Here is a 28000-nt window from a genome sequence, read left to right on the forward strand (position 1 = left end):
CTGTAATTTACGGTTTCAAAAGCCTGCCTGGAACGCAGCATTACCCAAAACGACCGGATCGCTTACTTCTGCTTTAACGTTTGCATGATAACGGATTCGGAGGACCACGGACCATTGCATATTTATCAGAAGGTATAGGCTAGTACTCCATGAGGTGCGCTGCGCTGCCATGAACTAAAATGAAGATTTTCCTGCACAAAACCATCGTTGCTGCATAAATTCCTCAAAACAATGAGCCAAAATATAATGAGTGCAGTGGACAGAAAAGACCTTCCTTGCCTTCCTAGGGGAGTTATGGTGAGGTGACAGGAAATACAAAAGGATGGTCTGATCCCAGGTTAATGAGAGAGAAACTCCTTTTGCCACCCGCTGTTGCCACCCATATTTATCCACTGTCTTTCGCCTCCCTCCTCTTCCTCTGCTCCAAAGGTCTCCTCCAGGTCAAACTCACACAAAAGGTGCCGCAAATAATGGATGTGAACGTATTACTCTACCATCACCTTTTCTTTAATGATGTCCTCTCCGGCGACTCTTCCACCTCCTCCTCCTCTTTTTTTACTCTCTCCTTTTTCAAGAGCTGTCACTAATCCCACAGCAGCTTTTAGCCCCCTCTCTCTCCCTTTAATCATGATGCAAACAGTGTATCAAAATGCGAGAGCAAATGGCAACAACAGTAATCCATCACAACACCAGAGCTGAAAGGGAGACTGCATATCTGATGAGGAGTAGAAAGAAACAACACAATTCAACAACATTTTGCTGATCCGGTCCATTTTTCTTACACGCGCTGTTTTTCATAATGGCAAACCCACTGACCCAGCTTTGGGAAAGTTCCTCCCTGCTCCGAAATTCACTGACACCTCATAGATTTTGCACCTGATTGATGGGGAAGTTTGTTTTCTGATAAAACGCAGCGGCAGTGTTGATTCATTATAATTGTCTGAGGGGAAACAGGCTGTAAATTCTATCATTGTTCGTAATGAAGTAGAAGATAAAAGCAGAAAAACACGATGTTGGGTTTATCAGCAGAGATGTTCAATATGCTGATGGAAGCAAACAGGCAAATTCCTGCCAAAACCGTTTATGGTAGGTAGCCTATATAGTAGCCTATGGGTGTACTTTAAATATGATGTTGGGGTGATTAAAGAAACAGTCAAGAAGGATATGACTGTTATTTGGCTTAGCAACAGGACTGTGAACAAAGGTAAACACTTGGTCTAGTCCTGTCCAAAGATAACAACATTTTTCATCACCACCACCACTACCATCATCATCATCATCATCATCATACTGTGTGACACAGTGGTGAACAGACTCAATAGGACTATGGGACCGCATGTGGGAATAAACAATTAAACAAAGCAATAAAAACGATAGCCAGAGCCCTGTGTCACATGGAAATTCAACATATAAAGTAGGCTACTGACTCGTGTCGTGTGCCTTGACACTGCAATAATACCCAACACAAATTGGGAAAAATGAAGACACAAATTGAACCTACCAGCACAACAACCAACAACTTGTGACCAAGGAGCAGCCAACAAAGACATAGAGAGCCTAAGCGGAAGCAGGAAGTAACGTCGCCATGGGACCTCAACTCTGAAAAACTATCCATGCAAGTGAACGGGACTGAAATTTTTATTTCGTGATCCGATTGAATTGTGCCTTGAGAAAAAAATATGACCTCTACCTGTTTAAAACATCACGTTTCATCCGGGAAAAAAAGCAGTTCAGTCACCTACGCGACTTGTAGTCTTTCTGGTTACAGATTCTTCCGAATTTTATTCTACAATAGTTTTACGATAAACTGCTGATTTCTCTTAATGAAACGTGATGTTTTAAACAGGTAGAGGACATATTTTTTTCTCATGGCACAATTCAATCGGATCACAAAATGAAACTTTCAGTCCCGTTCACTTGCATGGATAGTTTTTCAGAGTTGAGGTTCCATGGTGACCGTTACTTCCTGCTTCTGCTTAGGCTCTCTATACGTCAACGCGGCCGCCATCTTGGTTCGGGGAAAGCCGTGTCTACTTACTGCACTAGTCAACAGAGGCAGACGTCTATCAACCATTAAAATCGCCATAACTCACCGAATATTCAACCGATTTTCAAGCCGTTTGGTAGATACTCAGACACACACCCACATGCATAAATACACTGAAATTTGTTCTACAAGGGTCTGACCGGGTCTGACTGCTGGTCAGACGTTTATTATGTCTATGGTCAGAACCCCGGACCAAGATGGCGGCGCTATTGACGTACGCTGAGAAGCAGAACGCGGCATCTTGTCTATGGTTGCGTCTGAAGCTGAAGTTAGCTGAACTATAGCAGGTTGGCTATTAACACACCTGTGGTCAACTTCCGTCGACGATGGGATCCACAGTGGAGATATGAGGACATGACAGGCCATGGCCCATGTCACATAATCCACATGTTGCTGAAAGACAAGAGAAGACCCGCAGCCACCGCCAGGTGAGGGGCGGAGCCAAACACACACCTGACATAAGGTCATCTGATAGTTTGGGAGTCTGGCCAGGGGCAGACTGCATGCTAGGCTACATTGACTTGCTGGTTGCTTTTCCTCTTCACTAAGGATGCTGCTAAACTGTTTCCTACAGATTTAATATAAATAGGCTAATTAGCTAAGACACCTTTCAATCTCAAATTCATGTCCACATTGATTTTGAATTACAGAGGTCTTCCGTCCTGTCTGCTCGGAAGTGTCACTGTGATTGGTCAACTTCCCCGGTGCGTTGGGGTATATTAACCCATTGTTTGCCAAGACAAGTTTGTAACAATAATCTAGAAATTATTATTATTATTGTCAAAGTGAGTAAAAATAAACCTTAAAAAAAAGACGGTAGGCTACATGAATAGGAGTAGGCTACAAAAAAGTTTTCTGTGTTTTTTCTTAGGCCTAGAATACCTTGAAGAACCAGAGGAGTCTCCTCGTGTGACTTGTAATTTTACTGATTTTAAGTCAGATCATAAATATTTGTAAAAACATAATAGTGCAGCTGTAATGCATCATTTCACTGGGTTTCACTAAAGGTTGATAGCTATAACTTCATGGAGGTTAGCTTTGTTTCCCTCTGTGGGGCAGTCTGTGTTGCCAACATCTGTCCAAACTGGATCTTACCTGAACTTTAGCTTTGACTTTAGCCTTTCAAGCTCAGATTTTACTGCATACAAATATTTGTGCTCAACGTCCATGTTTATTTTGGTAGAAGAACAATGATTTGTGGGTTCGTGTGTAGCCTGCTTTCAGAGCTCAAGTCATTACTGAGCAGTCACTCAGCAGTGTGTTCACTGGTTCATTCTCCCTCCTGACAGTAGAAGACCAGTAAATCAAGTTGGTGGAAATCGGTGCGAGCGATCTTCATGTGTAGTTTTGTCTCTGTATAATTAAAGCAGATATCATCGGCACGGCCGTTTCGGCTAATGCTGTGTTCAAGGCAGGCTTTTGAAACCGTAAGTTACAGCTTCAAGTCACAACTACGACTTGGTAGCGTTCCAGGTAACCCGTAGCTCGTGTTTTTACCGTCCTGTTGTCTGTGAAAGTTCCCTATAACGGCCACTCGTAACTTCCGACCCGTGAACTCGTACCAGATCGAACTGGTATGACTTCACAGGAAGGAAAACACAAAGTACGGTTTCTTGAACGCCATGAGTTAGCAGCCCCCGCCCTTGTCAGGCATCAATTGTCCTCGTGCTATCACACATTCACGCGCATCCCTTGGCTGCACACACATCATGCCGTTCTCTCCCCTCATTGGATAACACTGTATCCACAAGGAAATTTTCTCGGGTTACAGCAGAGCAGAGTGACGGAGAGACTCGTGTTTAGGCTGAAATACTTCATGTAAGTGATTGCTGACGGAAAATAGGACTATTTAGGACTTATATTAACAAAAACATTCCACTGATATCTGCTTTAAGCTTTATACGAATATATTTTCATGTGCATATGCCAAATGTCAAATGAATTATTTGGTAATTACCACATCTAATGAAGAGCATCATTGGTATCTTTGTAAACAACGTCCTTCTGTTGAAGTGTGTGTGCCGTGAGCAAGGGCAGCAGCTTCGAGAGGTTAAAGAGGGCTCTGACTCCATCCTCCACAGCGCCCTTTACCACCCTCCGGGGAGCTCCCTTTGAGCCTCTCTCTCTCTCTCCCCCCAGTCAGAGGACAGGAACTGAAAATGGCCCCCCTTCATCTGGCAGAATGACAGCCACTGACCATGTGGACTGTCCCATTTGACATAGGGCAGACTCCAAAGACATTCTGTCCTCCTGTGGCCAGCTGTTGGCCACACACTCCCGTGCAGCTTCAAAGAGAGGTGTACAAAGTGGGGACTGTGTGAGAGGCTGGTGGTACTGTACGTGTGATGGGAAGGTGTGGGTATTGAGTGTGACAGGCCAAAGGGAGACAGAAAAAAAACCACCAGGTCCCTCTCATTTTCTCCTAACACACGGCAGGCACTGACAAAGAGGAATAGATGTCAATAAATATAACACATGCTATTATTTTGGGAGCCACACAAGAGGTGGACATGCGTCAGTGAACATGGGAACCATGGGAGATTTCTGACAGTTTTCTGTTCGTCACCGCTCCTCCTCTTGAGGTGATTAGTTTTCACAATCAGCGGATGCAAATTGGAATTTGCCGACAGCTCATCAATCACAGTTCGGCTGCAATCTGTTGAGCGGCTCGGCACGTGCCGGCAGACAAACTATACAGTCAATTTGGTCTCAGACACTCGTATATATCTCTGCACCGGGACACATTAGGAACATTCAGTTTTCATTTGCCCTCAAGTTGAAGAGGCTGCTTGTCACAAGAGTCATTTTGTCCCAGGAGCCATCAAACAACTCTTAAACCTTCAGCTGTCTTATTTTGTTCAACAGGAAAACAATTTGAGATTACCAAAGAGATTGTCAAATTAGTTTCACATAGAAATAACAAAAGTATTGTTATTTTTTGTAAGTTTTTCAATTTTATTGTTTATTGTTGCTAATTTATGAGTAATAAATGTACAGTATGTAGTGGCAGCACATTGTGTTTAACTGCTTTGTTATGTACATGACATTGTTTTGAACAGACTTTTTCATGAATTATTGAATACTAGCTTCAGGTGTTAAATAACTCATAACATTTTATGTTATTATTATAAATCTAAAAGATTGTACTGAAAACAGTAAAAGACACAGTCTGGAAAATGTTAAGTCATGTTCTCTATACAGTAATTTCACCATTGTAGCAGTAAAGGCTTTAGATGTATAGTGTCACTCAAACTGTGACTTTATGCAGAAGATAATCAATCATGAGTCTCAAAGTGTCAAAAAAACATTTTTTTTTCCTCCAAAAATGTGTTTCTGTTGACTACATCATATTCACTCTCTACTCCATCGTTAACTCAAATCTTGCTCAGGAAGTACTTGGAGCACAGCTTCAATTTGCTTGGCATTTCCTATGAGATCTGTACAGTCTGTTCATACAGTACTGCTACACAGCACAGTACGCACTGTCTACAGTCAGTCTGCAGCATGCGCTCAGGACACAGCAGACCTGTGCAGTAACTGTCTGTTTAGCTGATAAATGTGGCTGTTTCACATCTGTGATGGAAGATGAATCTCTTACTTAAAAACTGATGTCCTCAGGTGAGCATGAAGTGGGCAGCCAGGCCCCGTTAGTGAAGCAGTGGGCCGACGTGTGGGTCAGCAGTCAGAAATGATGTGACAAAGCATTGCAGCAACCTGCAGTCCAGGCTGCAGCGAACCGGGAGTATCGGATAAGACAAGAGGGAGATTCCACTGTTAGAGTCATCAAAATAAATGCCTGGAATACAAAGTGACAGCAGCAGGGGGGGGGAAACGATGTAAATTTGATTTCTGGGAACTTCTTTCTGTGAGTACATTAATGCATAAGCTGCATACACACGTATACAAGCACACAGCCACACACACACATACACAGCTCACTCCCTGGTTCACTGAGTTCATTGCGCTTAGCAGTCTGGAGAGGTGGATGCAGCCTCTCTCCTTCTCTCTCTCACCAAATCTTTCCCCTGTACTCAATACAAAAGAGAGTGATTAATTAGTTGGGCCGGCAGCAATAAAAGGTCCAAATAAGTTGTCATCACTGGTCCCCAGGGTGTCTCTCCATGGTGCAGTTCAGAACAGATCACACTGCCATTTTCCTCACTAAGACCTTATGTGCTCACATATATCTAACGCTATCCTCAAGACTCAAGGGGCCAAGCTGTGGCGGTGCCAAGGCCGGCAATTCTTATCTTTGATTGAAGAAGTAATCAGTGCTGGTGGTGAAGTTCAGTCATTTAATATTCTGATCAGTCTCGGTCTTCACAGAGAAATCTTGTTGTTGACATCTAATAGCAGCAGAGAGCAGAGAGGGAGAAAACACGGTCATTACTTTTAAAGAGTCATTTCATTCCGACAGCTGAGATGTAAATTGGGAACCCCCTCTACTGGATTTCTGGAGAACTGCTCCTTTATGACAAAGCAACAGCTTTCAAGGTTGCTAACTGCGGTCAACAGGGTTATCTGAATGTTTGTGTGGATGTCTGTGCAAACTGCAGCATGTATATGTGATCCTAAGACCCTCTGATTTAACCCATGGTTAGAAGAAGAGCTTCTTGAGCTGCATGTGCAAATCATCTGATAACTCATCACCTGTCCAATAACGACAATTAGTGTTTTATGGCGCAATTAGGCAGAAGCAAAGAAGGCTCCCTATTAAATCTATCATAATTAGTGACAGTGGTCCTTTAATGACAAGGAGTAAAAAGGAGAAGGTGGAGAAGGTTTGTGGTGGACAGTACTCTTGAGAATAAAAAGGCAATGCGGGCACTAAATGGGAGAATTGATCAAAAGTAAACTGGAGTGCACTAGCACAGTGAATCTACCCTTTAAAACAGGCACATTGTTGAATATCTGACCTGCCACCGTCATGTCTGTTTTCATTCACATAAGACCTGCAGCAAGAAGAAAAACAGCTTCATTAATGCAGTTACTATCATTACAAATATACTTTTTATCGTATGCTCTCTATAATCAACACACTAACTATGAGTTCTGTTGTGGAAATTCTTTAGCAGTTTCTTGTTGGTGAATAATGAAATAGAGACTTCTGCCGGCCGACAAGTTTTTATTTCCTTGCAAGGAAAGGTCAGTCCTCACCCGAGCGGTGACGGTAAAGGAAAGACCCCGAGAATGGGGAGACCTAAACATTTATACCCGAGGAGGAATGCTCCCTAACATCCCTTTGTCTGCTGCAGGTATCAGCACCGACCCCCATATGTTTCACCCCTGGGGCATGCTGCAGGGTTTTGTGTCTGGGTGGGAAGTTAAGAGATTAAAATACACAAATGGTTAAGAAACAAAAGGAGACCTGATACTTTGGGGGGAAAGCAGGGTGTAGGGACATCTCAAGTGATTAAAACATAGAAATATTGAAATTTACTATTACAGTTCACAGTGCAGAGTACAGTATTACTGTATATAAACATGTTTGGAGTTAAGGTTTCTCACTGTGACCACCAGAGGGCAGTCCGCACTGGTCAAAAAGTCTATTGATTAAAAATGTATTTATTGGAAGAAATAATTATCATCAACATGACAAAAACAATCTGCTTAAAAAGCTGCTGAATGAACCCTGTTTCCATTAATTTCAAGAAGTACGAAAATGAATGAAATAAATGGATAGATAAATAAATACATAACTAAATCATTAACTTCACACAAATATTTTCTTTGTACTTCTCATTAACTGTGCACACTACTTTGATTTGCTCGATTATTTGTGTGTGTCTGCTTTGCTTGCTTCATTTTTCTGTATTATTGATGTTGTATTGATCTACTGTATTTCCTCTGTTCTCCACAGCTGTCCTCGTCCCACCCCCAGATTTAGGACTTGTTAACATACATTTTTGTGAAAGGAGATATTTTCTGTAAGTTGGTAAGTAGGAGAACACTTAATGCAGGGTATCCGCGGGGTCTTGAAAAGTATTAAAAGGTGATAAATCAATTTTGGGAAAATTAAGACCCTTAAAAAGTATTAAAAAGTCTTTTCACAACTTTATAAAGTCTTAAATATTGAAGATATTTTTTCTGAATTAGCTGTCCAAGGGTTTGAGTCCTAAAAAACATTGTAAAAGTGTGTGAATTTATTCATTTTATTAAAAAACAAAGATGAACCGCTACATAAAAAAGAAAAGAAGATTGTTGTTTTTGTTTTTTGAGAGTGGAGCAATGTTGTTGTTTTTTTTTTATAAACTTTGCCTTTTATTTATTATCCCAGCCTATTTTGAATTCTGTTGTATCATAGTGGTCTATAGTCTTTATCACAAACTAAAACTGTTAAGTCACTGATGTAAATGGTTACAGCTTGAAGTGGCGGTGAGGTATTGAAAAATATTGAGAAGGTCTTGAAAAAGTCTTAAAAAGGTATTAGAATTAACTTCAAGTTTCCTGTATATACCCTGTTTGGTCACACACAGCGTCATATGCAGTGTTGTTGCTGCAACATATTTGGTAAAACAGCAGATGGCAGCAATAATATCAACAAGCCTTTAAGAGTCTCTCTTTCAGGAATCCAGAAGAGGAAGAAGGGGGAGGAAGAAAAGGAGGAAGAAGGTGTGTGTTTAAAAAGGGTGTGTTTCTTGGAGTATTTGAGGCAGTCAACACAGGACACAGTTTTAGAAGTTGTGAGCAGGACTTTGCTGAGTTAATCCCCCCGGGTTTACAACATCGCTCAGGTTTGTACAGCTCAACTAAACTTTTTTTTGTTTTTGAAGTACAGCTGAGAATTATCTGGGAGGGAACATCTGCCAGCTGTGCTCCAGGACAGCTGTTAGCTATAGGGAACTAAGAGCTAAATCTTTCCTCTGAGATTCAGGTTGATCAAGATTGTGAGCCAACTTTTAAAAAAAACACAAAAACTAAAATGTTAGATGATGTCTGGCACCTTCTATCTGTAAACCGCTGTTGTTCAATACTCTTTTAGTGCATCAGTAGTGGGATTGTGCTTGTCAGACTGAGCCGGTTTCACTCACTGTCAATACAGTGGAGATGCAGAAGAACGGCAGAGTGACTGAGTTTGAGCAGATGCAGGAAAGATGGACCAGCCTGCTGAACCGCATTTATGAGGACCCAAAGGTAACCCAGAATAGAATCACCTGAATATGTGACAAAAAAAAAAACCTCTTTTATTTTCTTAATTTCCTTAAAGGGATAGTAGAATTTTTTTTAAGTGGGGTTGTATGATCTACAAATAGCCCCTAAGTACTTTAATTGCAGTAGAAGACTCTCTGCACTCCTCCCGTTAGCAACGCCAGCCCATAGCCCTGCCCTACATTGTTGTGAATGGACCCAAAGAAACGGCCTATTTTCACGGCCTAAAAGAGGTTTTACATGAAAAAAAAAAAAATACACAGTTCCATTGTTCGCTATAGTATAATTTTTTCCAGCCCCTCAAAGTGCAGGAAAAACACAGTTTTTATTTGGACCTAACCAACTGCTGATCGGCGGGCGCTAACCCTGGGCGGAGGGATACATGAGTTGGTTTTTCCTGCACTTTGAAGGGCTGGAAAAAATTATATTATAGCGAACAATTGAACTGTGTAATTTTTTTCAGGTAAAACCTCTTTTACGCCGCGAAAATAGGCCGTTTCTTTGGGTCCATTCACAACAATGTATGTTGTAAATCTCTGGGCAGGGCTATTATGGGCTGGCATTGCTAACAGGAGGAGTGCAGAGAGTCTTCTACTGCAATTAAAGTACTTGGGGGCTATTTGTAGATCATATAACCCCACTTTAAAAAAAAAATGCTACTATCCCTTTAAAGCTAAATGAGATGTGTGTTCCAGGTGACACGGGTGATGGAGACGAGGGTCGGGCAGTACCTGAGCAGCCATCCTGCCTTAGCTCTCACGGTGATGCTGTTTGGTGTCATGGCAGCGCTGCCTGTCGGGCTTTTCCTCATCTTTGCTCTCGTGACCGTTGTTATGTCGGCAGTAGGTTTTGTTTTCTTCGAAGGTAGGTGTGCTCATGTCATGTCAAGGTCGGCCTCGCTGCGTTGTGTTGTTTTGTGTTTTGTGACAGCCCCACACACCTGAAATCTTTCTCTCACTGTCTCCACTAGTGTTCCTGCTGTTCGTGGGGGGGCTGACTCTGCTGTGTGTGCTCTCTGGCCTCGCCTTCTTCTCCGTTATAGTTTCAGTCATCTTTAATATTTTTTATAGCACAATCTCCAACATCTTCAACTATTACGACCCACGCCTGACAAAGGTAATGAACTGCAGACTCGGATCTTTTTTTATTATGTACAATATATAATGCCTGGATTTAATATTCTCAAAAATGGAAGTAAATATACACACTTTCATATTACTTTCTGTGACACTATTACAATGAACTATTAAATGTTTAGTCGCCGTCGTTTATTTCTTTCTCTTTCTCTCCTTTTTTCCCCATCAGCAACATAAAGTCCAGGAGAAGGAGAGTGAATGGGAGTCTTCAAAAGTGAAGGAAGCGCAGTAGCTCTCTTCCTCTCATCTATAGTTTATTAGGCAGCATAAATCAGCACTACTGAGGTTTGATGGTTGTGGACCCTGATGCTTGAATGTACAGTATGGTGGTTTGAGTCTGAGATCTACTGTGGTAACATATGTACAAACACCGATGGTTACTGAATGTGTAAAGCCTAATATCAAAATTAAGTTTCAATACCTTAATATTAACTAGTCTTCCAAATGTATAATTACCAAAATAGATGCCTTAATGTGTGTCTGATCTGTGCATATTCTTGGATATATTCTTGGGATGGCAACTTTTTCCTACCAAAAACATCATTATTGATGATGGCTTTCAGTCTGAAAATGCCTTAATATTTATTTGTTTGCAGATATTTAATGTTGGTGCCCTTTTGACAATGGAGATGCATTACAAAATGCTGTTACATGTGTATGTTGGCTGTTGACTGGTAAAGAGCAGAGTGTTTTGCGTTTGTAAGACAGTGTTGAATAAAAGCTCACCTATTAATCTATTTATATCTCTCCTTCTTGTATCAGTGTGGTGTGATTAGCTTCTAGCAATGTTTCCATGCAGAAGAATCTCCTGTGTATTACAATGGCACATATCCCTATGGGCCTTCTTGTAGCACTACGTATATGCAGAGGAATTTGTCTGCTCAGTTTGATTTACAGTTTTTTCTCAATCGCTTTAGTGCATTTCTCACATCACTATTAACATTTGCACAACAGTTGCAGTGCATTTCTCAAAACAATTAGTACAAACTGCAAAACCTAGTGGATAACCTGCAAAAGCGTGTCACTGGCTCAAAATGGATAGTTAATTCCTCAAAAGCAAGTATTCATGTCAATGAAACTGTCAGTGTCGTCAAAATGAGAAGTCCTGACATTGTTTATGAACAAGATATAGTCAAATGTCATGTTTTCATTATGACGGTTCACTCTGTATTTCCAATGCAAAAAAAGTCAGATCTTGGTGATTGCCTGAAAATGCTCAAGACGGCACTAATATACACTACTTGTACTGTACAGCAATTTGAAAAACTACAGTAAAGTTACACACTGTATTTAGGAGTAACTGAGTACAAGACATTGAATATACAGTTGTGTTCAAAATAATAGCAGTCCGACATCACTAGCAAGATAAATCACTGATTTTGTTAGAATTTCAACTTTTTTTTTCTTCAACTTTTTCCAGAAGGTTTAGTAAAGGTATAGAAAACCAACAGACCCAACAGGCATGACGTGCATGCTGCTGATTCTGTGAAACTGAATCATTTACTGAAAGGGGCGCGTTCAAAAAAATAGCAGTGCCAAGTTCAATTATTGAGGTCATTGATTATGTGAAAAAAATAGGTGTTAAACAGGTGGCCCTTATTCAAGGATCAAGGCAACTGATGCTGCATATGCTGGCTGTGCATTTGTCCTTGAAAAACAGAGTAAAATGGGTTGTTCAAGACACTGTTAAGAAGAAGAGCATTCTTTGATTAAGAAATTAATAAAAGAGGGGAAAACCTATAAAGAAGTGCAGAAAATGACAGGCTGTTCAGCTAAAATGATATAAAACGCTCTAAAATGGCAGCCAAAACCAGAAAGGCGAGGAAGAAAAAGAAATACTGATAAGAAATATCAGAATACTGGAAGAAGTCATGTTGCCGTATGCTGAAGAGGAAATGACCCCAAACACACCAGCAAGCGTGTAAAGAAAGATGTCAACACTGCTATTTTTTTGAACATTATATTTCTTGACTTTCTGTAAAATATTATCAAATTAAATTACTTTTTTTCCAATTTTCTTGGTTTGAAATAGAATGTGCAGTGTCCCCAATGCAGTTGTGTTCCTTAAAATACAATTTATTTGAAGAATTTTGAGGTTTACTCACCTTTTTAAACACACTGCTATTATTATGAACATAACTGCATGTTTAACATTTTTACTGCTCTTTGCAATTCTAATTAGTTTGTGTTTGTTTGATTGTGGAAAAGAAAAATACCCTACAGTCATTTTTTTTTACAACAAACATAAGAAACACCCTTTAGGTAGAGCTGTGCACAACTGTAAACAATATTGCAGTACATATTGTAACTGAACATACAGAGTACTGTAAATCATTCCTGCACATCAAGACGTTCCTGTCTGGCCACATTTTTTTTTTAATCTATATCTAATCACTCTGTCAATTATAACGATCAAAACGGACTCAATATTCCCAAAGATATTGTCATCCTCGCTTTGTATCTCTCTCAACCTCATGGCATTGTTTTGGCATTGCTATCACCATTGCACAAATCTTGTCCCACTGTAAGTTAAAGGTATGACACAATGGCAGGACTGCAGTGCAGATTGTTTAGTGCCCAATTACTGTCCAATACTATACATACCTGTTTAGTATTGGAGATACTGGAGATAGATTTTGACAACTAGTTCAACAATTTTGTATGTAATGACTCGAGCAATGAAATGAGGACTATTAGTTTTATAGGGAACAACTACTCAGCATTCATACTGTAAGTATTGTTCATTCGGACTGACGTGACATAAGCAAATGATAATGTTATAAAACAGCAGAGAATTGTATGAAAGCAATCGATACATGTCCAAAAGCATTTGCAATTTGTTCAAAGGAATGAGAAATTGCTACTGTGATGTGCTCAAATGACTGAATGTTGTGGAGGTTGAACCAATTCTGATCTGAGAAATGCACCAAAGCAACTGAGAAAAACTGTAATTGTGCATGTGTTTTCCTCACATGAAAAGCTAAAACTGATCACTTATTATTCAAATATCTACAGTATTTCTTCTTCTTAGACAGAAAATCCAGAATCTAGTGAGAATTAAAGTGAGCACAGGGACATTTTCCACATGAATGTGAAACATAGTACATCATTCTGCACAGTGAAGCACAGACATTTAAGTAGACTTCATTTCTGAGTGAATGGGGGCCCCAAGATAAATCTGCACTTGCTTACATTATCAATAATCACATAGCAGCAGTGGAGAATGATTCTCATAAAATCTTTAATGGAGGTGATATCATGCAATAAAAAAAATCACATAAAACGTCAAAATGATCTTTAAGGATTGGCAAATTAAGGATTGGCAAAAAAAGAAAAAAAAAAGAAAAGAAAAAAGATTGAAGTTAACATGAGGCCTTTAATAGAAATGCACCCATTGAACACCATGACAACCTCTACTCAATTACTGAGCAGCATAATTTCCACACTCCAGGCAGTTAAAAACTGAAATGTCACAACCAGTCAAAGTGCTGGAGGATATTCTGTAAAATATGTGAACACTTCTCATCCCGGTAAGTGTAATCATCGTTCAGTCGTTCATTATTGCTGTACTCTGACATCGGTGATTTCTACTTTGACAAGTCACTGTCAGAAAGTGTTCATGCCTTTGTTACAGGGGTGCAGTAATGACAGAAACAAAGTCTGTGATGTACCAACATCCAAAATGTAATGTAGCGTTGTTTTAAGATTGTATGAAATCTATATTAAAGCTGTAGAACAATTGATGCATTTTCAATAGACTAAGCTGCAGGAAAAAAAAAGGACCTTGGGAAAGGTTTAATTCCAAATAGGATATCCACTTTTGAAGATACCTAGAACTACAACAAAAAGACTGCTGGCATTTAAGTGTTTAACAGGTTAACTCTTGAACTAAATGAGTTGGACATACAAAAAAAGGTCTGATTTTTAGAAGAGAAAAATTCTCTTTAAAATGTTTTGAGTGATTTCAGGAAGCAATGTTCATACAAAACCGATTTGTGTCATCTTTAAAACGTTTCCATGTGAGGGTATATGTGTTACATTATAAGCAAACAATGATCAAAATTTAAAAAAAAATGTTAACAAAACAAAAAAAATACTGTGAGAAAATGGACATAATCCTCATGAGGCACTCGGATACATTACTCTTTATCTCACTCTTTAATAAGACTGTACATTTGTGCATTTCATTCTCAGAGTCGACCCTATTTGTGACATTATAAAAAAAAAAAAAAAGCGTATACACCTCACATGTAAAAAAAAAGAAGAAAGAAAGAAAAAAAAAAAGAGCCTTTTCTCCTATTTGAACAGCAATGAAAAGAAGTTTAAGGCAAGATGCTGAACACAGAAATCCAAAGGTTGATCTGGGATGATCTTATCTTTGTTCAGCTCTGGTGTTTGTTGGCATTTACCAGTTCCATCAGCAACCATCAAGAAGAAGACTAGTGTTTTTCCCCCATTAGTTAGCTCTCTGCCTCAGGCATCCTTGCTATAGGTCACAAGATTTCAGGATGTCCTCTCCACACCCCCCCCCCCCCCCCCTTGAGTCTGCTGGGAGTCGCCTTCGCCTCATCCATGTTTTACGCTGGCAGACTCAGCTTCTTGCCCTTCAACACTGAGGAATGAGAAAAAAAGTGAGACAGTTGTTAAGAAGGATGCAGAGAACCGGAGGAGCCATTTTTTTTTTTCGACCAAATACTCCCCAGAGGCTAAACTGCAGACTAAAAGGCTTTTGTGCTTCCTGTTTATGTGTCCAGCTCTTGTCAGGAACCGTGACAATTTGGCAAATTAGACCAATGACGACAGCATTTTCACGTGGAGCAAACAACACAGTTTGTGTCTTGTGCTTGGTGATTTGCTGTGTCTGATGGGATGCAGAGGAGACTTGCACAGGTAAAGAAGGAGATCATTGATTTGGAATAGGATGTGGAGCACTGCTATCTTTTATCTTGCAGCGTGTCTTAAAGGACAATTCCAGGCGAATTCAACTCGGGGGTGTATTTTCCTATCATTTTAGGTCTAAAAGAAGGAATCTGAAGATTTTCAGTTTAATTGATCCTGTTTTGCGGTAGTTGTGTCTGTCCCCGCATCGCCACGGCAGCAATGAATGGGAGTGGATGTAAGTTCTGCTGTTTAGGCTGTTTACATCCCTCAAAGCCGCAATGTTTTTCCACAGACAGCGTCAGATGGCGACTCAAACATGCACCCAGAAGTTTATTTACTTCAAGCAAGCCGACATGTTTGTAAAACTAGATCTAATTCAAAGTCTCCCGGAGTCTCGCTCGAGACCCAGTTGCCGTGCTCGGTGTGTTCAGGAGCAGTGGGAAAAGCTACCGTTTGTGTCATAAACACAGGAATATCAACTCTTGCTTCAAGTGTACATTTTTTTCCACAGACAGCGTCAGGTGGCTACTCAAACATGCGCCGAGAAGTTTTTTTACTTGAAGCAAGTAAAGAGTTGATATTCCTGTGTTTATGACACAAACGGTAGCTTTTCCCACTGCACCTGAACACACCAAGCGGCAACTGGGTCTCGCGGAGACTCCGGGAGACTTTGAATTAGATCTAGTTTTACAAACATGTCGGCTTGCTTGAAGTAAATAAACTTCTCGGTGCATATTTAAGTAGCCATCTGACGCTGTCTGTGGAAAAAAATTGTGGCTTTGAGGGATGTAAACAGCCTAAACAGCGGAACTTACATCCACTCCCATTCATTGCTGCCGTGGCGATGCGGGGACAGACGCAACTACCGCAAAACAGGAGCGATTAAACTGAAAATCTTCAGATTCCTTCTTTTAGACCTAAAATGATAGGAAAATACACCCCTGAGTTGAATTCGCCTGGAATTGTCCTTTAAGTGAAAATGCCTGTGTTTAAATGTGAAATTATCAAAAACCAAACACAAAAAAACAACTTACTAGGTGCCAATATATCTGTTATGTCCCCTTTGGCTTCCTTATTTGCCAAGAGCAGTAGTGCACAAAACATTCAGGTAGTAGCTTGTCATATTTAGCTGGCTCGGACTGTCTGTCCAGCAGAAGGTCAAATCAGGTGACACAAATTCATGACAGTCAAAAATAAAACTTGGCTGATGTCAGGTTATAGTCCTCTCTGCAGCCGGTGTTTGCAATCTGCCAAAGATTGTTTGTTGTGAGGCAAGACAGAGACCGAGACCGAGAACAAGATCTTCTCTCCCGTTAATCACATCACATCAGTTTCAACAGTTGCATTCATCTTGTTAACTTTTAAAACAGCCATCAAAACAAAAAAAAAGCTAACCTAATAAACTCAGTAGTTTTAAAGAGGCCATTGAGTCTTTGGATGAAAGTGCTACTGCTACCATGTGTCAGCTGTTATTTCAATGAGTCAGATAATCAACATCTGAATATAACTGTCAGATCAGACTGCTGGCAGATTAACATGTCCGATCGGGTACAGGGCAAAAAAAAAAAGAAAAACTTTAACAGGACATCCCTGATAACAAATCAAGTCCAATACTGATCCTGGTGGCAACACTAATGTAAATAAGACTGAACACAATGGCAGTCCTTGGGCAATCAGAGAGTATTACTCACAGAGGGGAGGGTTTGGATGCCAGGAAGTCCTAAATGTACGACCTAAATGGTTACTCTGGTGGAAATCTAAGTGAAGTTCCTACACTCCTTCCTTCAGAGGCAAAAGATTTGGGCTGCAGCCAGTGTGTGATTATTAAATGTACTCTTATTGGGGGACTTCACTCACAACCAGCTTTTTCTGTCACGCAACTCTAGGCAGTCAGGGACAAAGTCTGCTGCCTTGGTTCGTGGAAAAAAAAAAGAAAGAATCCCAAACCAAGTGCGTATAACCAAATGTGCAGTCAAATGTGCACAAAATTCCCCTTTGTGCGTTTCCTGGGACTGTGTTTCCAAACTTAATAACTGTGGAAGGACAGTGACACAGAGGGAATTTTGTACTAGAAATACCGTAACTCTGGAATATACCCACTTCATTCAGGAAACTCAGATGTGTAAAGCCTCATATTAACTTCGGCTGAACTTCTTGAGGTTTTCAGGGAACAGAGACTGTTGATTTTGTCCCTTATCTTTTACAGTGAACTTACTCTTGGGGTCAAGTATGGACGAGAGGAATGATTACATTATCAAAAAGGCTTGTAAAACCATACTTGGTGCGTGAGCATTGTATAATCCCTAGGGCTGGGACGATATGCTTTTCTCCCGATTCGATTTTTCTACGATTTTTTTTTTTGATGGCGATTCGATTTAAATTGCGATTCTACGATATTGCTGATTCTCTCGATTTTTAGTCTGCATTTTTAACATTTATCTGCACACAAATACTGTAGGAGCCTATAAATTAACATACTCCATTATAAAGTGAAATTAAACCCTTTTCAAAACATGTACTCTCTGTATGTAAAAAAGGCTAACAAATGCACATTGCACAATATTAAAAAAAAATTTTTTTAATAAATTTAAAAAAATCGATTTTTGAAAAACAAAAATCTATTTAAAAATCGTCAAAAAAGATATTGCGATATATATGTGAATCGATTTTTTTCTCCCACCCCTAATAATCCCACATTTTATGTTTTTAATTTAACAAAAACATGAATTATATAAGATTACTCAATGTCCATTAAAAGTCTCCCTATACACTAAAAATAATAATGACCACTACATAAATAATACTGATATTGCCTGATAATAAACCTCCTATTCCCACAGTCACATCTATCTAGTTTGGTGCTTGTATAATGGATGATACCAGTAGAGAGCCCACCTTTGGTGACATAAAGGTAGAAGAAGTCACAGTAGAGGACAGTCTGGACCACACCGGCCACGATAGCGATCATGTCAAAGAAGCCTTCGAAGTAGAAACGCCAGATCCAGTTGAAGAGATAGAGGGCTCGATACATGCCCAGGCAGAACAGGTAATGGGTGGTGATGGTCTCCGCCTCGCCAGTCTTGCTGATCATGAAGAGCTGTGGCAGGATCGCCACCGACTCCAGGTAGATGGAGAACGTCCAGAGGATCTGATGATACAAGTTCAATTCAAATGTGCAGTTAATGTTGGTGCCCTTTGGACAATGGAGATGCATTACAAAATGCTGTTATGTTGTGTATGTTGGCTGTTGACTGGTAAAGAGCTGAGTGTTTTGCGTTTGTAAGACAGTGTTGAATAAAAGCTCATATTTGCTAACATTTTTGTTAATGTTTGCAAAGGGGCCGTGTGTTTTCAGAATGGTTAGCTCCTAACTGATTTTGATTTGATTTGATTTTTATTTGTCTCAAACAAGCACATCAAAAGACACAACAATCTATGTAATAAGAAACAAAACAATAATGATACTGTGCAAGTTTGAGAAGGGGCTGAAGGAAGCAAAGCTTATCAAGTTCAGCCCCCCCCCTTACATTGTGATTCATGTCATACAGTACATCTGTAGTTCCATACAATTCAGAAGATTAAAAACATATTGCTTTAATATGAAATAAGACCATGATTATAAATAAAAAGAGTAAAATTAGCTGTCAAGTTCTTTATAGCTGTCCAAGAGTGTATGTTTGTACTTACTTTTAAATTGTTTTAAGTTATTGCACATTTTTATATCCTCATCTAGTCTATTCCACATTTTAACACCACAAAAATAGATGCTAAAACTTTTCATGAATGATGAATTCAGTGACAGCTGATGGAAAAAAAAAAAGAAGAAGACAGGACCCACCTCTAGGAAAGAGAAGTCGTGGTTGATGAGAACAGCCAGACCTCCAACAGGAACGACCAGGAACTCCACTCTGAAACTGTCATGGTTGCCGTCGTAGGTGGCCCTGAATTTGGCGTAGATCAGGTAGACCGTGGCACACGAGCAACCGATGTAGATCACCTAGTGAACGACACAAACACGCTCATCACTCAGGTAACAGGCAGAAACAGGAGATCTGTGTGAAAGGCTGCTGGTGTGTGTGTGCTCTGCTGCTGTCTTACCTTCATGCATGTGTTATAGAGGGAGATGAAGGAGGTGAGCAGATCCAAGTAGCGTGTGGTGAACACAATTGCAAACAGGATTTGGCTCTTTCCAGAGATACCTTTCACAAACAAAATATCAAGCACATTCATCATTAAACTGAAATTATACCAAAGCCATGAGCAACTTCAGAAGGGCTTCAGTATCTTTAGTGTGTTTCATTACTGAACAGTGACATCTGCTGGGAAAACTGTATTTATTTATCTGCAACTTTGGACAAAGATAACAATGCTTTTATATTCCTCTTAAGCTTATTTTCTACATATAAGATATATCGCACTGCACACAAGATAGTCCAATTAACAATAAATGTTGCTTTCTAAAATGATTCTTGGCATGTTTAAAAGTCCAAAACAGATGGGTTTCAAATACTAAACTTTTAAAAACTGACATTACAACACTGAAGGAAGATACACATCTCAGAAATGTGGATTATTATGCTTGAATTTACACACTACTTCACAGGGCATCAGGACAACACATACGGTATGTATATAAGGATTTGTTTCTGAGTCGGTTAGCATTGCTGGCCTCATCACAAACAAACCACATTAGTTTAGGTGTTGAGAATTAAAGCCAGGCAGTCAGACAACGACGTCCCTCCCAGATCCTCGTGTCCTCTGACCATGACCGTACCTGAACATAACCACTTCAACCTCATCAGCACTGTTGTGGGTTTTCTGCAGGTGTTTTTCCTCCCATAAAACCCCAAAGACACAAAGGTCGGGTAAACTGGCCACTGGGAGCAGTAGTGAATGTGTATGATGATAGATATCTGTCTACATGTGTGATATCCTGTCTGAGATTTATTTACCTCAGCTCAGGCCCAATGCATGGTGGGACAGGCTGCAGCCCCACATCACCACCCTGCAAAGAATAAGCAGGTCCTCATCCTGCAGGAGACTCCAGTGTTTCCTCAGTATATCCCTGTCTTCATATCATTTGTGGTGTGGTGTGTGCAGACACACAAAATATTTTATTTTACAGCATACCTCTGTGTGAATGGTAGGCTATAAGCTGTTTTATAATGTGTCTAGTCAAGGTCATCATGGTTGAAAGGGGGGGGTTTAGGGTCCAAATCCTTCTAGGGTTGAAGTTGATTGATGTTTCCGCAGTTGTTTGTATTTTTTCGTTTTGTTTTGGTTGTTCTTTCTGAGGTAGAGACAGACTGCAGGTTCCCTTATCTCTAATCGAGAGTGTAAAATGTAAAGTTTGTTGAGGCATATTTGTGATTTTGAACACCACAACATTATATCTGACCATGTTTTACCTAGAATTACAAACCAAATCGTCTTATCTCTTTATCTGGTTCCAAACATAACCTTAAATTAGCTTTGAAGCAGGTTTGTAACCAATCAATCACTGCACTTCTCAAATTCTAACCCTACTGTAGGATTCACCAAGGTGCACATGAGAAATCACTGCTGTCCGTCGTGCTCCAAGATGCAGCTTACTATATCAAGACATATAACATGCTATTATAAGAGCTGCAAGTGTGATTAAAAAAAAACACACAAACTATTTTGCATGGATGTAACGTTAGCTATTTTGTTGCTAAGCTAACGTTACGTTCTTCCGTAGCTCGTTCTGGAACGCCACGTCAGAAGCCAGACCAAAAGAATCGAGCACCAAACGTCAAATTAGTTAGCAGAGCAGGAGCTAATGGATGGGTTGGTGAGGTGAAGAAACACTGCACCAAGTTAAATATTTCTGATAAAAAAAAACCCTGTAACTATTATTTTTGCTCATGCAAGCTGCAGGGCACCTAAAATGACTTCACAGTTCACAATTCACACACACAGACACACTCGACTCTCGTCCCACAGCCTAGCTAAGTTAAGCTAACACGGTTCACGGACAATAATACACAGACACTTCAGTGCTGAACACACTGTTGCCATTTCCTTCAACGTTTTATTATTATTAGACATTTGAAGTAAATGTTTATGTAAAAGTGCAGGCAGCAGTTTTTAATTGTTGTGGTATAAGTTAGTTAGTTAGCCCACCACCTGCTAACGCTATGATGAACCGCTGGCTCAAATGAATGAGTGTGACACGTTAGCATGAAGCTAACTTAGCTGCCTAGTTGGAGCTCAGTGGGCGAGAAAACCACATTTTCAGCCATTAAAACAAAGGCAAACTCAACCAGAAACAGCAGGAAATTCACGCTGTATTTGTATTAACTAAAAAGCGTAGCTCGGGCTCACCTGCACACGACCTGCTTTTCCATATTTTGAGGAGCAGGATGATGATAGCAGCCAGATGAGAGAGGTCCCCTGTCAGCCTGAAGATGTTCATGGTTGCGGGATGAAGTGACAGACACAGCCGGGGGGAGCTAAACTGCAGATGTCCCTTGTTTTTTGTTTTGTTTTCTTATCCAGAAGCAGATCCTTTTCACACGTTTTATGCTATAAAGGTTGTGTGAGGGTGAGAGTGAGGGGGGTTTCTCCCGTTCAACTTGGTGGTGGCAAACCGGGCTGCGGGTCTCCCTACTAGGATTGAAAATATGGCGAGAGTGCAGGTCGACGTGGAAGGGGGCGTGGGGAAAACACATGGAGAGGTTTGGATTGGACAAAAATATTGACTGACAGCAGAAAATGATCCGCCCACAACGAGCTAAAACCTAAAACGAAAGGGACTAGTAGTCTGAAAACTTTGGTGAAGATATAAGGACCAACGCCTCACTCAGCAATTAACATGATTACTATACTAACCTTCACCTTTCCAGTTGTGCAGGAAGTTTTCAGACTGTGCTTATTATGTTGAAGTGTTCATTTAAAATTACATTTAATAAGCCAGTGTAAGAATACTACTGGGCTGGGCTGGGGGTCATATAGGGCAGAGCGATAGATATAATATCTATCTATAAGGGACCGTTCGTTATTTATGGAATGGGCCACCGGAGGAAAATGGGGGGGGGTCATGTCATAATATTCTTTGTTGAGGGGTGGGTCCACTAAAAAAAAAAGGTCAGTGAGGGGGGGTCATTCAACATTTTGTCTGGAGGACACTGCAATGCCCGCAGAAAACAAAAACGGGACATTTCAAAGCTGCAAGCACTGATGGCAATGAGAGCAACGGCCCCCGAATCACAACGTTATTTTATGTTGCCCTGATCTGCCCTGTGTTGGTTTCGAACCCGGGTCTCCCGCACCGCAGGCGAAGATGCTAACCGCTTCGCCAAGAACTCAATAAGGGTTTTGCCCGCGGCTTAGCACGTCTTTTATTGGTGAGTGAGTTTAACTTCAGTACCATACAGAGGCTACGCTGCCTCATTGCGTAACTCTACATAGTCTGAGCAGCACGTACGTTCACCTTGCTTTTGTGAATTGTAAACAAACAGACGCCCCCTCGGTTTTAGCGTCCAGCAGTTTAGCGGCTAATTCAACAGCAGTGATGGATAACTGTACCGGAGACAACTTCATGAACTACATTTGAGGAATAAACGGCAGCTTTTACCTGACGGGAGACCGACGCCTGAGCTACGGTAGCTAACAGCTAGCTGGTTTTACGTACTTTCTCTCTCTTTCTTACACACACACACACACACACACACACACACACACACACACACAGTTGTCTGTCATATCTGTCGTAAACCTTGTAATAATACGTTGTTGTTGAGTACGGTTCACATTATTGTTGCTTCGGTTTGAGTGTGGATTAATTGTTAATGGCTTGTTGTGTAATGTGAGCTGGTCCAAAATCGCGATTCTGTTATTGATGAGTTGGGTTTTAATAACAGCTGATAAATGGCATGATGAGAAGGTGTTGCACACATAGTTGTCAAAATGAAATAATGTAGTGTCACGCGCTACGTGATGCGATGTCACGTGTCGATGGCTGGGGGGGGGGGGGGGTCATGTATCTTTTGATAAGGCTTAATGCAGGGTCATGTTAAAATTTACTGACTCCGACAGGGGGGTCATGTAAAAAAAAAAAAAAGTCCTGTTAATCCCTCCGGTGGCACTGATGATAAATAACGAACAGTCCCTAATAGATATTATAATATAATATCTATAATATCCATTATATCTATCGCTCTGATATAGGGTAATTACTGCTGCATAGCTTTCAACCTGTAACAATATTTGGCCTTCCTCTATCCTTTTAATACAGTAGATTTCTCACTCCATTGTTTTCCGTTTAGGTTAGTTTAATAAGTTTATTTGTATCAGGGACAATGTACAAAATAACATTAGTCTCGAGATGAAAAGAGATGCCTTGTACCGGATTTAGCAGCTACTTTCCATCCGTAGTCCCTGGGCAGGTAAGTAAAAACAATAGAAAGGTAAGAATTATCAATTTACATATCGTTCTAAACATCCATACACATATGCATATACACCCTCTCACACATCACAAACACTCAGGACATAGGCCTATTTCATATCAGTTAAAAAAACATACAGTTATTAAAATACTTCACACTTTACACAAGGTTAAAAATAATTTAGGCTCATGATTAATGCTGACATGACTGATTTCTTAGGATCCATTGTTTGACTTCCCGGGAGAAAACATTGAAGTCTGTACAGAGTTTCAGATTAGTTGGAAGATTGTTCCATTATTTGACAGATTTAAAAGAAAAGGCAGATTGAGCAAAGGCAGAGCTACGCTTAGGAATATTACAATCTCCACTTGAGACAGATCTTAAAGCTCTGGTGGAGTGGCTCAGAGCAGAGTTTAACGAAGGTTTTCAATGGGGGAGGGGCAACATTATGAATTATTTTGTACACTAAACGGACATCGGAATACATCATTAGATTATCAAAGCTAAGCATTTTATATTAGTTTAGTATTTCACAGTGATGATACTGTCGTGACTTTCCGTCTAATATATTATTAACCGTGGTTTAACAGTGGTTCCCAAACTTTTTTGGCTCGTGACCCCATTTTGACATCACACATTTCTGGTGAAGCCCGCGTCCGTCAATCAAGATGCACCAGCTCAGATATTTTTATGTGCTGCATTTTATTTGAACTCGATTTTCAAGAAAGTGAAAGTACTATAGAGTTTAAGATAGGCTAGTTAGTTTTTTTCCCATCATTTTAAAGGAAACGGCCGGATCGCTTACTTCTGCTTTAAAGGAATAGCCTAATAATAAGTTTAAAAAATATTTTTATCAATACTTTTTTTTAGTATTATCAATTACTAGACATTTCAGGCAACCCCATTTGAATTCCAGGCGACCCCAAGATTGAAAAACACTACCTTAAAGGGATAGTTTAACATTTTGGCAAATTGGCCCATTGCCATAATAATCCCTATAGCAGTAGGTTTGCTACCTTACTTGTTGGTGCAAGCTATTTTTAGATCAGCGGAGCAGAGCCACGAGCTGCTCAGAGCCACGCTACGGAGGCTCATTATGGGATTTCTTGGTTCCCCTCATCAAACTCATCAAATGCAACTCCAAAACTCTCTGGTGGACAAGTTGTGACCTGCACATTCACCACGCTATAATAATAACAGAACGTTACGAGACAGAGTTGTTTTCGAGGTTAATTCATGCAAAACCGCTGATGCACGTTCCCGTCGGGGGCAGCCATTTCAGCATTATGCTTGTTTAAAATGTCCAACCCCACATTATATCTTTTCCTCCCTTTCTACCCTTTGCACACATAGATGATTGCACAGTGGTACCTACATTGTCATAAATAAATAATGACAAGAGGATGTTGGTGCCACTGGTTTCCTGTTGATAATCGCACAATCTGACCCTACCATCTCTAATACCTCAGTTTTACCATTGAATCTTGCACCATTCATTATTGCCAGTGTCATGCAACATTAATGAACTGAACTGCGTTATGTCTCTGAAAAGCAGTTGCGTTACCATTGAGCTGCATGAAACAGGAAGGAGGAACTAAGTCGTGAGGAAGAGCCTACCCACTTCCCATGTTGTCAGCTATTTCAATAACATCATACAAGGAATCATGAGATCATTCACAAGCTGTCAAACATCAGACATGGACCGGTTGTTTTGGTTTTCTCTGCTGCTCACTCACCTGCCAGTAACAGGTAAGATGTCTTTCCGACGTATGTATGTCCCGGCGTCAAGAACAAGATGTATTTAGAGAATACTGTTTTCCAGTTGTCATTATTCCACCCAATGAGAACAGCTCATGTACAGTACTGTAATAGCTCAGTAGTTATTTTGAAAATGACCAATTCAATCTTTCCAGGGAGCGAGGGAACAGCAGATGGCTGCTTAACACAGCCTGGAAAGAAGATCTGGCGTGAAATTGGACAAGATGTTGAGTTGCCTTGTAATGTCAGTTCACACTGTTCAGCCACAATCTTGCATTACGAGTGGTTTGTTTTCAAGGAAGACTCCCATCTTCAACTCAACTTGCAAGGCAATGCCAAGTATTCCCTGAAAGGAGCATCTTTACGCATCCGTTCACTTGACTCTAATGACAGTGGGATCTACCACTGTGCCGCAGTATGGGATGGGCATCCAGCAAATGGTGCACAGCATGTAGGAGCAGGTACCAGTCTCACAGTGAAAGGTGAGTCTTTTGACAGAAACAAACTGCTATATACCCAAACCTTACAAACTTTTGAGCACAGAATGCTTTGATTAAGATAAACTATGTTTTGTTTTCAGGAAAAATTAAAACAATGGCAAGGCACATTCTTCTGTTGTTATCATTTGTCCTATTGGTCATCTACAGCATGGCAGTAGTGGCACTTATAATTTTAAAGAAGGTACTTCCATATTTATCTCAAATTCATACAACTGTAATAACCGGTACTATATTACTGAAATTAATCTCTTCTTCTCTCGGCAGAATGGCTGCAATATGAGATTCAGCAAAAGGAAGTGCAAAAGTGGCAAGGTTGTAGACAAGTGTATGATTTTCTGTTTTAATTTGTATTTCAGTGTTTTAACTGTTCACTAAAGTGGGGGCAGGGGGGAAGCCCACATAAGTAAAAAAGAGGAACAGGAACCAAGGCCTCTGTAAATTCCTGGCCAGAAAAAAAGCTCTTACAACACTGCAAGTGTCAAAGCAATTGCCACTGAAATTAAATTTGGAAAGACACATGTCTAGATATATGTTATGATGAATTTCTTCTTCTTTCCACACAGGATAACTCGAGTAAAAAAACACAATTTCGCGATGTGCTACAAGAAATGAACAACAAAAGGAATTTGAAAAGAAGCAAAAAGAGATCAGGAAGAGACCATTCTCAAGTGGAGGTAAATCTTGTTGCAGCATGTTATGGTTAGACTTAGTCAACAGATTGGGTAACCGTGAAACTTCTGCATAGCTTGTGTTACAGCACGTATGTTTTTTCCCCACTCGTCGGAAAATGTACCTTTTCACTATCGTTTTCATTATTTAACTTTGTTGCAGGCTGCAAGTGCTGAACTGAACGGCTCAACGGATGACATCTATCAAAACGTCTAAGAGTTGGTCAAGGATATCAATCTGCATTATCTGAATTAAGAAGAGATTTCAAAGCCATGAAACGTCTGACAAGAGGACGCTCATGTGACTATGGGATATGAACATAAACCCAAAGGAGACCAGCTATAGTTTTCTCATGAAGTGAGATAAAAATACCAGAAATGCCAGAATAAGGAGGCTGAGTCACTGTTCCATCTCTCTGGTTTTTCAGCGTCAGCAGCAGCGATCTTAAGGCATCTTCAGTCCTACATCGTGTTGTTTATAATCACTGTAATGTCGGAACAATTAGAAGAATTTCTCCTCCAAAACCAGGTCAGTGTTTTTACCTGGATAAGAACATCCTATTTGACTCAGGGATGCCATTTGCACTTTATCAAGATGATATTATGAATTGATACTTTCTCTTCATAAAAAACATGTAAAACATAAGGTTGTGGTGGCGTAGAAATATGTTTAATCAAAAACCAAACCAAGAGATGTGATTTGACAATACAAAATCAACCATGACAACGAAGGCCTATTCAAGATTAACATACATTTAATACACTATGGCAGTGGTTCCCAAAGTGGGGTCTGGGGACCCACAGGGGTCCTTGAGAGGGTTCAATGGGGTCCCCAAATTTTTTTCAACTTTCTTTTTTTTTTGAGAGATTTTTTTAAACTTTTTTAAAAATTATTTTACTACTTTTTTCTAGAATTTGAAGTTGTTGGGTTTTTTTTTTCACCTTTTTCTAGAAAATGTTTTACTTTTGTTTTCTTTCTTTTTTTTTATCGAAATCTTGTCACTTTTTTCCAGAAAATTCTCTACAATATTAACAAAAATTCACGCCATTGGCCCTAATTTGAACATACACTGACTAAAAAAGTAACAAATATTTTTGTATTTCTGGTGTTTGCTTCGAAATTTTGTCCAGTGGGGGTCCGTGGTCTAATTTGTATCAGTTTGGGGGCCTTGATGTATAAAAGGTTGAGAACCACTGCACTATAGTATAGTAAGGAAAAGGGACAGGAAACAATACATTTTTGCTGCACTGGAGAGTATCCCTTCCAACTTAATAGACATTAAGAATAAGACAACATTCAGTGTTCTGATATGTTTTTGAGGCACATTATGTTCAGTGAGAGTCAACTGCTGGCCCACAGAAAGAGTCCCGATCTAGAATTTCATTTTATACTGAAAAGGACACGATGAATATTGACATGTACATACAGTATGCTCTCTTGTTTTTCCAC

The 28000-nt window shown here is 40.0% G+C and overlaps 3 protein-coding genes across 5 annotated transcripts; 2 read left to right on the forward strand and 1 right to left on the reverse strand.

The window, feature by feature from the left end:
• Positions 1–8616: 8616 nt before the first annotated feature.
• On the forward strand, positions 8617–11059 carry LOC146982968 (lipid droplet assembly factor 1-like). Of its 2 annotated transcripts, none has more exons than XM_085785413.1 (5): positions 8617–8781; positions 9090–9181; positions 9892–10060; positions 10167–10312; positions 10502–11059. In XM_085785413.1, the coding sequence occupies exons 2-5, from the start codon at positions 9095–9097 to the stop codon at positions 10562–10564; spliced, it is 465 nt and encodes a 154-aa protein (XP_085641539.1). In that variant the 5' UTR covers positions 8617–8781; positions 9090–9094; the 3' UTR covers positions 10565–11059. The 2 variants fall into 2 exon arrangements, with proteins under 2 accessions (XP_085641539.1, XP_085641540.1); XM_085785414.1 differs by having other exon boundaries at positions 8618–8781; positions 9030–9181.
• Positions 11060–13553: 2494 nt separating this feature from the next.
• LOC146982969 (ER lumen protein-retaining receptor 2-like) lies at positions 13554–21868 on the reverse strand. The gene is made up of 5 exons (XM_085784280.1): positions 21559–21868; positions 19312–19412; positions 19052–19210; positions 18109–18361; positions 13554–14944 (listed from the first exon to the last, which is right to left on the reverse strand). Exons 1-5 carry the CDS (start codon positions 21647–21649, stop codon positions 14910–14912), a joined length of 639 nt encoding a protein of 212 aa, XP_085640406.1. The 5' UTR covers positions 21650–21868; the 3' UTR covers positions 13554–14909.
• LOC146982970 (uncharacterized) lies at positions 20949–27998 on the forward strand. Of its 2 annotated transcripts, XR_015036291.1 has the most exons (8): positions 20949–21021; positions 25180–25373; positions 25538–25864; positions 25963–26063; positions 26147–26194; positions 26446–26550; positions 26714–27324; positions 27761–27998. XR_015036291.1 is itself a non-coding variant. In XM_085784279.1 (7 exons), exons 2-7 carry the CDS (start codon positions 25289–25291, stop codon positions 26765–26767), a joined length of 726 nt encoding a protein of 241 aa, XP_085640405.1. In that variant the 5' UTR covers positions 20949–21021; positions 25180–25288; the 3' UTR covers positions 26768–27471. The 2 variants fall into 2 exon arrangements, 1 of the variants encoding a protein (XP_085640405.1); XM_085784279.1 differs by lacking the exon at positions 27761–27998 and having other exon boundaries at positions 26446–26556; positions 26714–27471.
• Positions 27999–28000: the final 2 nt, after the last annotated feature.

The sequence above is a fragment of the Trachurus japonicus genome, chromosome 8 (genome assembly GCF_045865225.1).
Source record: "Trachurus japonicus isolate A0001 chromosome 8, Traja_1.0".
In the NCBI taxonomy this organism is placed as follows: domain Eukaryota; kingdom Metazoa; phylum Chordata; class Actinopteri; order Carangiformes; family Carangidae; genus Trachurus; species Trachurus japonicus.